The sequence below is a fragment of the Lathyrus oleraceus genome, chromosome 3 (assembly GCF_024323335.1).
Source record: "Lathyrus oleraceus cultivar Zhongwan6 chromosome 3, CAAS_Psat_ZW6_1.0, whole genome shotgun sequence".
Classification (NCBI taxonomy): Eukaryota; Viridiplantae; Streptophyta; class Magnoliopsida; order Fabales; family Fabaceae; genus Lathyrus; species Lathyrus oleraceus.
The window spans coordinates 362435486-362451359 of NC_066581.1; the positions used below are offsets into that span (position 1 = coordinate 362435486).

At 38.0% G+C, this 15874-nt stretch overlaps 1 protein-coding gene and 1 non-coding gene across 2 annotated transcripts; one reads left to right on the forward strand and one right to left on the reverse strand.

Moving 5' to 3' along the window:
* Positions 1-6645: 6645 nt before the first annotated feature.
* Positions 6646-7710, forward strand: LOC127131291 (uncharacterized). The gene is made up of 2 exons (XM_051060220.1): positions 6646-6873; positions 7291-7710. The coding sequence occupies exons 1-2, from the start codon at positions 6646-6648 to the stop codon at positions 7708-7710; spliced, it is 648 nt and encodes a 215-aa protein (XP_050916177.1).
* LOC127133174 (small nucleolar RNA R71) lies at positions 7030-7136 on the reverse strand. The gene has a single exon (XR_007807166.1). It is a non-coding gene; the product is annotated as a small nucleolar RNA R71 (small nucleolar RNA).
* Positions 7711-15874: the final 8164 nt, after the last annotated feature.

Consider the following 15874-nt stretch of genomic DNA (forward strand, 5'->3'; position numbering starts at 1 on the left):
CAGAGTCCTTTGTGGACATCCCTATCTGAGTCCGGATCTTTATCCGATGTGTCCTTCGTGGATAGTTTTGTTGTATTGGCTTATTTCCCAATACATGCATCTTTGCGTCAACTCGAGTTTTTCCATTGATTCACTTTCGTGGAATCCCTTTGTGTCTCCCAGCAAGTTTTCAAGTCGTGGCCTGCTCACACAATTTTACTTTTCCCCAGAGTCTCTATCTCCCTAGTGAGTGTGTTACCCCTATGGATTTGTCAGTTTCTTCTGATTTCTTTTCCTTCGTGGCAATCATTCACCATGAAGATTTTATTTTGCATACGTACATTTGCAGCATGAGGTCTCTTAGGGACCAAAATTCGTCTCTTTGTTATTATTTAAGCCCATTCTACCACGTCGAGACGAAGATTTTAACCTTCATATCTCCGGCTAGAATGACCTTAAATAGGGGCATCTGTAAGACCCTAATTTTGACCCTAAGATCCCTCATGGCATCATATCATTGCTCAGTGCATTGCCTCAAGGATCATAGCATGTTTGGCTCCTTAACCATATGGTTGGGACTTGTGTGAGTGGTTTGAGACCACCAAGCATGCTTGTATTGTATATTATTGCTTTTCTTATTTTGATTACTAACCAAAAGCACAAAAATATGTCACTAACTCTTTTTGTTTTGAAGCTCAAGTGATCATGTGCTCCAATGCTCCTAGGAGGCTCCTAAGCTCAATGAAATGGCTAGATGAAGATGAGAAAAAGAATGAAAATGGTCCACAAAGCTCTTAATCATCATATATGTCTCCCAAGTATCTCAATTTTCCAACTTGATCAAGATAACCCAAAGGGCTTGAGGTTTGTTTCCCAAGGAAACCCTAATTTCATTGTGCTTTGATTGTGCCTTGCTCATGTAGCAACCTCAACCAATGATCAAATTTAACCAAGGTAAGTTCTTTGATTCATTATTTTATGCATATATGATCCCATGTGAGGCCCCTCAATCATTTATTCATCAAGATTGGAAGTTTGGCCTTGAAAAGTTGACCAGTTAAGTCATCTGACTAAGCTGAGGGTCAATGAGATAAAACTTTTAATGTGTTTGTCAAATGAAGATGACCCCAAGAGAAAAAATGTTATTAAGAACCATACGCACAAATTTCATGTTCATAAAAAATCCATTTGAAACTTGGAAGGTCATCATTCATTTCAAAATATTATAGGTCATTTTGATTGAAACCCTAATTTTGGGTCAACTTCCCAAGGACCTAACTTCCTTAATTTTTATGATTTTGAGGTGAGACCAAATGCATTGGAAATTTTAAGATTTCTAATTAAAATGTTATTTTGGACAAAATTCAATAATCCTAAAATAAATACATGTGATAATACAAAACATTATAGGTCACCTTGGACCTAAGTCATTGAATTTGAAAAAGTGCCCAACTTCAAATGCCCATAACTTTTTCATGAAAAATCCAAATGATGTAAACGTTGAGTCTAAATTGAGTATCCTGAAAATATCTACAACGTTTATGTTGGAGGTTTATTCATTTGAAGCTTATATCATGCAAATAGAGGGGCTTGAAGAGGCTTGCTTTTGGTGAAAATTTTCAAAAAGTGACTTAGACATGTTTTGTGCCCAAAATTTCATAGCCAGTTTTCATTAATTTCCAAATTCCAAATGAATTTTTTCCCAACATGACTTTTGTTCCTTATTTCAAGGGCTTTCCAACCATTATTCACATTACTCTTTTGGACTTTCCATGTATGAGTTTCAAAGAGCTTTCCCTTTATGTCCATTTTTGCATTTCATGTTGAAACTTCATGTGCAAGCCAATTCCACTTTCACTACATGTCCAATTCAATTCCAGTTGATTTCAGCATGGTTTATCATCCATCATTGGGCCTTACATGCGCCTACACAGGCCCATGCAAGCAAAGTTCAAATTCCATGCACACGAGGGAACCATGCTTCACAACCCTTTTCAGCTATAAATAGAGACTCAATCTCATTCATTTCTCAACCAAGTAGAGACCTGAAGTGCTGCAGAATTGAAATCCCAACCCTTACCAAAGGGATTTTCAGATTTTTCTCTCTTTTTCAAGCTTGAAATTCAACATCATTAGTTTATTTTCAAAGCTCAATTCATTAACCTGTCATCTCCATCACACTTCTAGAGCAAAAGCAGATCAAGATCTTGAAGAATTCATGGCCTTAGAAGCTCCATTTCAGAGGTAGAACCTCAAACTTTTTGGATCTAGATCTTGCAATTCAATGTGATTTTCTTTGGTTTATTTGGTTTTCTGAAGTCCTCACACTTGAGGCAGGCCAGTGGTGGTCTCAATTGTTCATTTCGTGCATTTCCAGTTGACATACCATGATCTTCCATCTCACATTTCTCTCTAAATAGGAAGAGTGAGGATGATCCATGGATACAGTGGTGATGTACATCCCCTGAGCTTCATTTTGATGTTCTTACTTTTCATTTTCATTACAAATTTTTTCCCTGCGCGTGGTGGCCGGAATCTGGTATTTCACCGGAGAAGATGGTGGTTTCCACCACCATCCCCATGTGTATGTTGCCCAACCCTTGGATCATGGCTCAATGTTATAATCCTGAGCGTCCATTGTGATTACTTGATTTAATGCATTATGTTGCGCGCTTGACTTAAGTCTACCATGCATCCGCGCCTCTGAGCCATTGATCCATGCCACGTCAATTAATGAATTTGATCTGCTGACTGCGCTTTTTTCTATTTTCCTATTTTCTTTTAATTTCAGTTAATTCCTTTTATTTTCAAAAATTCATAGAAAATTTATTTGAAGTCACAAAAATATGAGACCAATTCCAAAATTTTTCTTGAAAAATCTAGTTTCATATTTTGATTTTTAATTATTTTTGTGACTCCATTTAATTTTTTTTTGAATTATTTGACTTTTAATAGTTTTAATTCATTTTTAATTACCTTCTGATATTTGAAAAAATCCAAAAATATTTTTCTAACACCTATGGATCATGATAAGTCAATGAAAAATAGTCTCATCAATTTCTTATTTGATTTGAGATTTATTTGAGATTTTAATTCATATTGTCTTATTTTCCCTTGTTTTTAATTGTTTTTAAATAGTTTCTGATTTCTAAAATTGTTGAAATTTTTTGTCAAAGTTTGTTTGACCATGTTAGACCTATGAGAATTTAATTGGACTTGTTGAAGTTGATTTGAATTAAGTTTGAGATTTGACCATATTTTACTTATTTTATTTTGCACTTTTTTAATTCAAAAATTACCAAAAAATTATGGTTGACTTGTTGACTTGTAATCTTCATTTCTTTTCTGTTTGGCATTGATTGATGATGACATGGTTCACATTTGATCAATTGGATTTGATACTTGAATTCTCTTTCCATCCATTTCATCTTCATCCCTTTCTTTTCCTAATTTGGCCAATGAGTTAATGTCTTATGGTTGGTCTTGACAAATGAGAGGTTTAACCTTCTTTGATCCAAACCAAACTCAATTTGATCCAAGATCAAGTGAGTTGTTTTGTGTTCAAGATAGGTTGCTTCTTGGTCAAGCAAAAAACCTAAAGTCCATACAAGGCCTTTCCCCTTTTGTTTTGGCATGTCAAGTTTGTGGAGCTTGGCTTACTAGTCATGACCTCTAACTTATGTTTATTTGCCTATAGTTTTATTGACCGACCTCAGACAGGTGTGACTACTACATTAGTCCACTTACGATTGCTTAACATAACGCTACATTGTCTTATGACAAACTAACATAACTTCACTAATTACTAACTTTTATTTGAGCATTTAATTTCTTTCCCTTTACTTTAATGCAATTTATTTCTTGTTCATTTATTCATATTGCTTTTCATTTTGCTCACTTGAGCACATATTTTATGTTTATGTCATCTTCCTTTTGCTCATTCGAGCTCATTATTGTATATAAATGTATTGTTGTCTTGTGTTTGCTTTGTGTTTGTTTTGTGTGAACCAATTGCAAAAAAGGAGAAAGGACTTAGAATCAGGATCTACCCATGCTTAAAGGAGTTCAAGAGCAACTAGGCCTCATGCCTTTAGAATGCTAAACTTGTTGAAGAGCAACTAGGCCTCATGCCTTTAGAATGCTAAATTTCAAAGTTGACTTTAAAGGACTTCTCATCTAAACTTATTCTTTGTCCATTCCTCTTATTGTGTTATGAACTTTTTGATGTTTGCTATTGTGTGATAGGGATTCCATCTTGAGATGGCAAAGAGGATCATTGTCATGAGTAGCCCAATTAAGAGAGACAAGCCAAAGGAAGATCCTAGGAGCTTGAATCAAAATTGTTTAATTGCTTAATTGTGTGTTAAGTCCAAAAGAAAGGAGCATTTGGAATCATCTCTATGATTTCAAGAAAAGGAACTCCAAGGGTTTATCCTTCCTCTTTTATTTTTGTATGCTTTAGGACTAGCCCTTCTCTTCTTCTCTCCACTCTAACCCAAAGCCAAAATAATTTTCAAAACTTTGACATTGTTTTCGAACTAGAAACCTAGGCCTTATGCCTTTGACTTTTAAACTTCCTTTCATTAATACTTATTGTGAATGAATCTTAATCCAACTTTGACTTCATTTTGTAAACACATCTAACTTGTAAATATAACTCACTTCAAGTTGTTTTTGTGGTTCCAATGGCCACCTTTGTTAAAACTTTTCATAAACATTAGTCATAGGTTTGAGTTATCATAGTGGTTGATGTGAATCTCACCTTATCCTTAGTGATTGGATTATAAGTCTTCCATACTTATTATAGGGTTAACCCCTCACTAGTATGTTGAAGCCTTCCTCACATGGTGGATTGTTGGTTTAGGTTGAATTTTCTCCCTTTGATAACAAAAGACCTCAAGACTTTTGATCAAATCAATTCACCAATCTTTGAGATTTTTACCCCGAACTACGAGGTTCTGATCCTCCTTTGTGATGGTACGTAGGCAATGGGTTCATCCATTCAAACAACAAATTTGTAAATATAATCTATTTCTCTTCTCATCCCTCCAATCTTTTGCACATATTTTCACAAATACCAACCTACAACACATATTTGCAAAAAGGGTTCCCTTAGAGTACTAAGGATGTTTTGGGTGCGTAAAACCTTCTCATTTCATAACCAACCCCCTTACCTAGATCTATGACATTTTTATTAGTTTTTGATTTGATAAAACTTCTTACCTTGGCCTTTGTTCGCTTTTTAGCCTTTCCTTTGGACAAATAAAAGTGTGGTGGCGACTCGAATTGTATGTTGACTTTTGGTTTAGTCAATAAACCTAAAGGTAACGAAAACCCTGCTACATCTATGAAGTCTATATATAGAGCCGTTTTTGGAGTGTGAGGCATCCATTGAATTCACGCAGAAGCTCTATCAAAATTCCGTCTTAGTTTTAGGCAGAAAATTACGTGTAAAGTGGCAATAACTCAAATCGAGGGATTGTCACACCTTTCCATTTTCCGTACCGTTTGTACTTTGGATCAAGAACAAGCTTGCCGTTTGTACCTTGTACTTTGGATTGTCACACCTTTCCATTTTCCGTACCGTTTGTACTTTGGTTCAAATTAATTCAAGTTTTCTGTCTTAGTTTCAGGTTTTCTTTTCACCGATTTTAATATTTGTATGTTTTACTGTTTTTATTACTTGCATGCCATGTTGTTCTTAGTTTTAAATTCCGTAATCATGTCTCTCTCAATTAATACCATGCCTTGCTAAATTACCTTGAGTCCGTCGTATGAGGATCGTCGTTACCTACGGGACTCCGTAGAAATAATAGGCACGAATATATGATTTAATAATGTTCTGACTTTAGTTTCCAATTGTATGTTTCATTGTTTTGGCACGAGAGTGTGGAACAAATCAAGGTTCAGTCCAATAGCGTGAGAGTGTGAGGAAGGAACCAGATAGTGGAAATTAGGCATCGATCCTAAAAAAAGTGAGAGCGTTTTAGGCATCGTTTAAGATCTCATTTACTTCCAAAATACGCTTTCTAATTAGAACGGGCGAGCGAGAGCAAAATCCTATGGTTAGGATGTGTTATCTTTGTCGATAGCGCGAGAGTGTGAGACGGGACCTTTAGGTCGATATTTTCTACATAGCGCAATAGAATCATATTTAGTGCCCAAATTCTACCAAAGCCCTTGGGAACACGGAATCCATATTTCGGTTGTTTTTATCATAACTTTTAAACAGTTAGAAATTAGTATTTTCATTCTCGTTCATAACCTGATAACCTTTAGCCTTAGCTTTGCACTGCAACACTAGATAACATTAGCTTGACCATTAGTCTTTGTGGGTTCGATAATCTTTTAAAACTACATGATAGGTTGTGCACTTGCAGTCATCATCTGACATACACGTCTGGTCGCGATCAAGTTTTTGGCACCGTTGCCGGGGACTAATTAGTCAATATTGTGATTCCTTTGTTGCGTAGTATAGACTAAGGCAATACAAGTTTCTTTTTCTTTGTCAATTGTATGCCAGACACTCGCTCCCAGAGAAAGGAGTTAGAGCAACCAATTGACGATATCGAGCGTTATCTTAATCTAAAACACCGAATCAACAATTTTCGTATTAAATACGATCTTCTAGATCTTAATATCCCATTTTCAGAACCAGAACCAATTATGGCCGAAAGACCACAAAACCGTCCATTGAAGTATTATGATGTTCCATCGCAAGCAGAACCGCATAACAACATTGTTTCCTCTGCCATCAATCGAAACGATTTCGAGTTGAAAACTTTGTTGTTATCAATCGTTCAACAAAACCAATTTTTAGATAGTCCTACAGACGACCCTAACTTACATTTGTCAGTGTTTGTGCAGTATGCAGACACAGTGAAAGCAAATGGTGTAAGTCAAGAAGCGATTAGACTACGTCTTTTCCCTTTTTCCTTAAGGGATAAAGCTAAAGCTTGGCTCCAGTCTCTACCTTCAAACTCAGTAACCACATGGGAAGAGTTGAAGAAAGTCTTCTTAACCTGATATTTTCCACCAAGAAAAACAACTATGCTAAGATCTCAAATCGACGGATTTAAGCAAAAAGATAATGAATATCTTTTCGACGCTTGGGAGAGATACAAGGACATGATGTGACTTTGTCCACATCATGGACTTGAAGAATGAATGATTATCCATACTTTCTATAATGGTTTGTTGTATAAAACTAAGATGAATTTGAGCGATGTCGCTGGCGGATCTCTAATGGACAAACCTTATGATGAAGCTTATGAACTCATAGAGAAAATGACTCAAAATCATTTCCAATAGGGAGGTGAATGTGCTGCTGTAGAAAAATCAACTCTGAAAGGCGGAATGTACGAAGTCAATGGCATAGACCGCGTCAATGCTAAAGTATATGCGCTTACTCAAAAGATTGAAAGCTTGACCATAACACCAGCAACTACCGTAGCTATCATAACACCAAACTGTGAATTATGTGGAACCCTTGGGCACATTAATGTTGATTGTCAGTTATTGGTTGGTGTTCCCACCGACCAAATAAACTATGCTCAAGGAAACCCATATTTAAACACTTACAATCATGTCTGGAGAAACCATCCAAATTTTTCCTATAAAAGTAACAATGCTTTGTTTCCACCAAACCCAACACCTGCTATTCCACCTGGCTATCAGAAAGGAACCCAGTTGCTCCATAAGCACCTAGAAAGTCAATTCTGGAGATCATGATGGAAAACTTCATAAATGCCTAAGCTCAACAAAATAAAGAGTTTGCAAATCAAAATGCTCATACGAGTGAATTGATGAAATAATTGTCAAATAAGTTTGATGTTATGGCTACCCATAACAAAATGTTAGAAACCCAGATCTCCCAAGTAGCCCAACAACAAGCTGCAATAGCAACCCCAGCTGGAGGGTTTCTTGGTCAACCTCAACCAAACCTAAAAGGCCACGGTAACGCTCTCACACTTCAGAGTGGAATAGAATTAGATGAACCAATCAACCCAAGAATCCCAAATCCGGCCATGTGTCAAAGTTCTGGTAAGAGAACCGAAAAGGTAAACGAACCAACCAGTGATGGAAAGAAAGACGAAAGAGGAAAGGAAAAAGATAAAGAACAACCTTATGTGCCTCCGCCACCATATAAACCACCTATCCCTTACCCCCAAAGACTTGTTAAGTCTAAAAATGAAGGACAATTCAAGGAATGCGTAGAACTTTTGAAGCAACTTAATATCACTATACCATTTGCATAAGCCATTATGCAAATTCCCTCATATATTAAATTCCTTAAAGAGATTCTTTCCAACAAGAAAAAACTTGAGGATGATGAAACCGTTATGCTTACTACAGAATGTAGCGCTATCATTCAAAATAACATGCCTCATAAACTGAAAGACCCTGGTAGCTTTTCCATACCATGTGTAATCAGAAAGTTTATCATAGACAAAGCTCTATGCGATTTAGGAGCCAGTGTCAGTTTAATGCCCTTATCCACATGAGAAAAACTCAATCTAGGAGAATTAAGACCAATAAAGATGTCTCTACAACCAGCTGACCGTTCCATTAAATTTCCTGTAGGTATGCTAGAGAATGTTCCCATTCGTATAGGACAATTATATATTCCTATCGACTTTATAATAATGGATATAAATGAGGATTCACACATCCCTATTATTTTAGGAAGACCTTTTTTAGCCATAGTTGGAGCCATCATAGATGTGAAGAAGGGTAGGCTAACATTCAAAGTCGGAGAAGAAATCGTTGAATTTCTCTTAGCTAAATTCCTATAAGTACCAACTATAGATGACTCATGTTGTTTCTTAGACGTCATGGACGAATGTGTGAAAGAAATGGAGAAGGAGCCATTTAAGTATACTGAAGTACTGAAGATTCCAACATCTCCTATATTCGAAGACGATAATTGGCGTGAGCCATACGTAGATGACAGTCTGAGAGAATGTCTAGCACTAACACCAAATCCAATGCCATGCCCCGAGAAACCTTCAATAGAACTCAAAACACTACCCAAAGATCTAAGGTATGAATTCCTAGATACCGAGCTTGAAAGACCAGTTATAGTCAACGTTGACTTAGGATAGATAGAAACCGAAAAATTACTCCATGTCCTAAGAAAATATCCAGCAACTCTAGGCTATAACATCTCCGACTTAACAGGAATAAGTCCCTCTATATGTATGCATCACATTATGCTAGAAGAGGGTTGTAAAACCTCTGGTCAGAATCAGAGAAGAGTAAATCCTATCTTGAGTGATGTAGTAAAAAAGGAGGTACAAAAGCTATTAGAAGCAAGAGTCATATACCTGATATTCAACAGTAACTAGGTCAGCCTGATACATGTCATTCCAAAGAAGGGAGGTGTTACTGTTGTTAGTAATGATAAGGGTGAATCCATAGCAAAAAGAACTCAAACTGGATGGAGAATCTACATAGACTATAGAAAACTAAATAAAGCCACTCGTAAAGATCACTTTCCATTACCTTTCATTGACCAAATGCTTGAACGATTGGCTAGACATTCTTAATTCTGCTATTTAGATGGATACTCATGATTCTTTCAACTTCCTATCCATCCAGATGACCAAGTAAAGTCTACTTTCACATGTCCTTATGGTACATTTGCCTATCGACGGATTCTGTTTGGACTGTGTAATGCCCTGTAACATTTCAGAGATGCATGACGTTGATCTTTGCTGATTTTATAGATGACATGATGGAAGTATTTATGGATGACTTCTCTGTTTATGGGTGATGCGGTGTTTCGCAAGTATACGAACGCGTCAGAGTAATATAAAAGATTGTCGAATCCACAGAGACCAAGTGTCAATCTATCGTTATCTATTGTTATGATGTTTATCAAAGGCAATCAAAATAGGTGTTTTTGGAGTGTGCAACGAAAAGTAAAGTGTTGAATAAAGATTAATTAATAAAGACAGGGTCGAATGTAATTCACGTAATCAATTAATAATCCAAGTACTTGCTAACAGAACTACTTATGGGCAATGTTTTCTACTTTGAAAAGAACTAATTTAACAGGAACTGTCGCTTTCGCGTATTCAGAACCGAGTTGTACTCCCTAATCAAACCCTCTTATTGTCACTTATAAAAAGGCGCGCATTGCGTTAGAGTAGTAAACCTATTTTTAAGAAATATAGTATCTTGACTAAGGTGAAAAGTATTAAAACCTGGATTTCTTAACCAAAAGAGGTTCTCACGAACCAGACTCTAAACTTATAGACGCGTCCGAAAATAGTTTTAAAATCTCTTTTCTTCTTAAGTTAAAAACTCCTAATGAACTAAACAAAGCGCTTTCGCTGTTTTTGAAATAGTTAAAAACAATTAAGTTTAGATAGACGTTGGACGGCTTTCGATCTTACCCAACGGAATTGAAGTGCGGGAAAACTTAAGTTGAAAGTTAAAATAGCCCTTAAGTGTTTCTACGAACAATTGTACAAATTATCGATTCAATTACGATCCTTACATTCTAACCTTATAGATTTAGTTAGACATGGTAAAGTAAAAGTGTATTAAAGTAAATAAAAGTAGTGCGAGTGCGGAAAGTAAATAAAAGTAGTGCGAGTGCGGAAAGTAAATAATTTAAAGAGAGTGCGAGGAAATAAATAATTTAAAGCGAGTGCGAGAAATAAATAAAGTAAAGCGAGTGCGAGAAATAAATAATGTAAAGTGAGTGCGAGAAATAAATAAAGTAAAGCGAGTGCGGGAAATAAATAAAGTAAAGCGAGTGCGGGAAAATAAGATAAAGAAAAGTAATAAAAACCTGCTCCAATCGGAGGGTTGAGTAAATTGCAAAGCGGAAATGAAAATGGCGGCAGGATTAACTTCCTTCCAAATTGCTCCAAACTCGATTACAGACTCTATCACAGACTCTATTACACAATTGTGGTAACACTCTAATGCGAAGTGATTACCACTTTAAAATACTGAATATATACCTAAGTGAAACAAAGTTGCTCTGAGTTTGCCTCTGTTCTAAGTTTGGATGATTGTAAAAGTGATTTCGAGTTTCTATTTATAAGAAAGTAAAAAGATGGAAATGACCAGGATGCCCTTCAACTTGAAAATCGGAGGGAAAACTTTTCCTCTTGTGGCGCCCGCCACAAGGCCAATCTATGGCGCCTTAGTGGAAGTAGTGGGGAACGTGGATGTTGAGGGAAGTTGAGTTTGGACACGTCATGGCAGGGTCTATGGCGCCAGCCATGGGGTAGGCCACAAGTACAAAATTCTGAATTTTAGGGATTTTGGCTCTTTTTCGCTCCTTTTCTCGATCGGGACTCCGATTAAAGTAAAAACCTGAAAACAAAGGAAAACATAGCAATAACACAACAAAATAACAATAAAACAACTAGAATGCATGTGAAATCGGAGTCGAAAGTACGGTAAATTTCAGTGTTATCAAACTCTCCCACACTTAAACCTTTGCTTGTCCTCAAGCAAAACATTAAAAAGCTCATAAAAGAAAATTTGTGTCAACGAGTGCTTCAGGTAAAAATTCTAAGTTCAAGTCGGGATGCAGTGATAGGTACTAACTGAGTGAACTAAGGGTATCATGATGACACTAATCCGCAAATACGGACATAAACTTCATTCCTATATTAACCAACCCATATTATCCCACAATACCTAGGCCTGCCTCTTCATCTCTTTTTGTGTCCTTTTCATTCAGGCGCAATCACATTAAGCCCGTTATCCGTACATGCTTCATAGTAGAGTGGCTTGTTAGTGATTATGATCTGAGCATGGGGTTTCTGGCACATATATATGTGTAAACCCTTTTATTGGACCCAACTGTAGTTGTGGGGGATTGGATCGTAATCCGTCCTACCGAGTTCAGTGCCAGATACCTCTGAACCAACTAACAGTGGGTAAGTTTTTCTTTTTCTTTTTCTTTTTCTTTTTCTTTTTGTAGCAAATTTTTTCAATTCTTTGGTTTAAATGACTTTGTGAGGGTCACCTATACCGGAGTTGCCTTTTTGCTTTCTTTTATTTTTTTGTTTTTCTAGATCATTCACTTATTTGCATCGGTCCCCTACGTAGAGGATGCGTAGGCTGGAGCTGACTGCTGAGATAAACTACTGAGGACTTATACGGAAATGATGATTAGGGCCATGATATATGGGGTTTCGGGAGTGGTTCCTATATTTACGAAGTCTATGATGCTAAAATAATACTGATGTTCCGCAAAGTTCTCCCAAGTCACCGCATCCTTACTCAAAACATGTCTTTAAAACCTGAAAACTTTCGGAGTAACACTATTTTCTTTTGCAATTTTTTTTTGTGGGGCTAAAGGTATGGGGAGGTAGGATTGTACTAAAGATCTACTATATTTGGTGACTCGTCAGACTCATGAATTATACTAAAAAGCAAAATAAACAACTAAAAAAAAAATAAACTATAAATAAACTATCTAAAAACAGCAAAGAAAAAGCGATAAAGGAAAAGAAACGAGAAAGGTAATAAAGAAAAGACGATAGAGTCTCCTCCCACACTTAAATCGAACATTGTCCCCAATGTTTCGAAATAAGATAAGGGAAGAGTTACCTGACAACCTATTGCTGACCACTAGTGCCCTCGCTATCTTGAGGGGGACGACGGGATCGGGTATGACGACGGTCTCTCTGATCCATCCTCGCCTGCAGGGCATCCTGAACGGTCCTCACCTCTCGAAGGTTACCCAAAATGGTACCTTGAGTGTTTTCTATAAAAGCAATATGCTGACGGTGGTAGTGTTGCTGACGGGTTTGTGTATCTGTGACCGTTTGCAGGGACTGTAGAACAGTATCGTAGGACCTGTCTATCCTCCGCTGCGACTCTTGCATGAAGCTCATGTTATCCGCCATTTGCTGCTGGATGGTAGAGAGTAGGTCGTCATGCCTCTGCTCTTTAGCCATGTGGTTACGCCAGATCTCCTCTGTAATATAGAAGCCAGGAGTGGTACCTTCCGAAGAAGATGATGATGCGGTGTGTGGTGGTGAAGGATGATGGGGGGACACATGGGGTACGGGAGATCTCTCTCTCCGATCATATTCATCATCGGTGTCATGTCCCGCCTCATCAGGAATGTTAGGAGGAAAAGGACCCAAAACAGGTGGAGCATCTAAAGCGTAGGTCCAATTCCTCTCATCTCGTACATCTGTACGTCTAGTGCACGGCAAAACAACAGACGAGATGGCTACAGCATGAACCATAAGCATATAGCCTCCTTCTCTCCTCGAACGACACAGTTTCATGTCTCTCAAAAATTTTAGGTTAATTGTGCGAGGAGGTAAGGGGTCTAGGGTAGCCATCTCATTGTTCAGGTTAAGTGCCCGAGCGATAGATGTAATCAATCCACCAAAAGAAATCGGTCCCGCTTTATTCAAAGTTAAAGTCATATGAGAAAGCATGAACGGGACCGAATTAATACGTCTATTTGTGAGGCTCCCTTGTAAAAATAGAAGCTCTCTAGCATTAACCTTATTTGGATTCTCCCGGCCAAAAATAGTACATGCCAACAGGTATCTAAAAACTTTGATGGCCGGGTTGTGGATAGTTGAGGCAAGAACTCCTTCAAAAGAGTTTATGGAAGTGTTTGATAATTGCTCCCAGAAGGAAAATACCTCAACTGACCACTCTGAATCCAAAGGGGCCTCACAAATAGCATTGTCTCCATGAGGGATCCCTAACAAGCTGGCTAGTTTGTCGGTACTGAATTTGTATTCAACAACAAACATTCTAAATCTGATAGTACCAACTATGCTAGCAGTGTTAGGGTTGACAATATAAATCAAGGAACTCAAAAATTCAATTGTCAAACGCTCATAGGTAGGTTCTTTGTTGGAAAAGAAATTATGCAAACCTAAGTTATCTAATAAATGAAATATGCTATGATAGATACCTAAAGTGTAGAGACAATTTTCATCAACATACCTTGTCGGGAGGATTTCCCGATTTTGCAACCGTTCGATGATTTTTCTTTGTCTATCCCCTGGTTTCCCTCCTCGAAGAATGAATCCGTTAAACTCCATTTGAAAGCTCTTGAAAAGTGGTGAAGAAGATGAAGTGGTTTGTGAAAAGGTTGGATTTTTACGAAATCCGACGGATGAAAATGAAAATGGAAATCGGAAAAATGATTTGTACGGTGTGGTGGTTAGAAAAGTATGAGCTTTTTGTGGGTTCAAGGATGTTTTTCCAAGGTGAAAAAATGGGTTTGGAAGGTTGTAAGGTGTAAAAATGGTGAAGAAAGGGGTTCTGCCCCGACCTTTTACAGACGCTGTGGCGAGCGCCACAGGGTCTATGGCGGGCGCCACAAGGCAAAATTTGGCTGGGCCAGATTTTGGTCCTTTAGCTTGGGCTTCTCTTGTCTTTTGGCTTTGAGGGGTCCGGATAGCATTTGTTTTGTGATTTTCCTAGCATCATTGGCTTGCATAATTTTTGTAGAAGTAAAAATAAAATGAAAATGAAACAAAAATTAAATATTAGACTAATAAATAAATAAACAACTAAAATAAAAAATGCAAATAAAACAAACATAAGACATATATAGATAAAAGTAGAAATATCGATGTATAGATGTAGTTTATATAATATTCCAAATGTGATAATATAAGATGGGTTATGTAAATACGAGAAAAATAAAATAAAAGAAAGATAAAATAAGATGGAATGGTGAGATCATATAGTGGGGATGTCATCTTCCTGACTGGATCCACGGAGTGTGGCTACTTCCTGCCTGAGCTCTGCGATCTCCTGATATAGACAGTAGGCTTCTGTAGCATGGGTGAGATCAGACACTCCCATCTGTAAAGTGAGGTCAGCCACCTCCTGTCTAAGCTCTACGATCTCTCTGCGACACTCGGCAATCTGAGTGCGGATGTCGGGGGTCTGCAATGAAAGATTATTAGAGAAAACAATGATTCTGGGAGATGGTGGTGTAGGCGTGTATTCAGCAACGGGTGGTGATCTCGGCTCCTCAACGGTCTCTCCCTGGCCCTCTAGAGCATAACTCCAATTCGCTGGATCATGCACACTGGTCATCATAGGATCTGGCAGTGGGAAATAATGGATAGCCTCGATGTCGACTAGCAATCGGAATTGACATGGGTGGAAAGAGGCTCTCCTCATCAACCCTCTGGTCAAACAGAAGTCGATGTCCATGGTAGTGTACCCACAGTAGGTCCGAAGATGTAACAGCTTGCGAGACAGACCTAAAGCGACAACAATCTGCGTGATGATTCCGCCAACATGGATGACTCCTTCGGTAGATCTGGAGATACCGCTGAGACTGTATAATAAAAAGTTCCCACATGCTACTGGGCGAGACTGGGATGCACAAAATAATAGGAAGATCTCCTCTTCACTCAGTAGTGTCTCTGCATCCGTCTTCCCAGGAAGGAATATGCTAATATCATCTGAAAGTATCTAGAAAATACCCCATAGGTGTCTCCGGGATAGCATCAGGAGTGGTCTGGAAGCCCAAAAGGTCGCCAAACTCTTTCTGGCTGAAAGAGTACTCAACTCCAAAAAGCCTGAAAGCAGCATACCCATCTGGTCCAGCGTATGGGTCATAGTCGAATGAACTTAGGAACTCCAGTGTCAGGTTCCTGTAGGTGTTACTCAAGTCATCAGCAAACTCGTCCCAGTGAAGCTGGTGGCTAAGGAATCGGATACTCGGCTCGATACCCAGTGCCTCCATACAGTGCTGATCAGGATAACGTGTGGGTGCCATAGGGCGCTGATACAGAGCGATGTAGCGCTCTCTCTGAGCATTATCTCTATAGGCCACGTGCATGTCATCGAAATCCTGCATCCTCTAAAAGTTAAGAAAGTGATCCTGAAAGTGCAAACCATTCAAATTTTAGTCTCAATGCAAAAT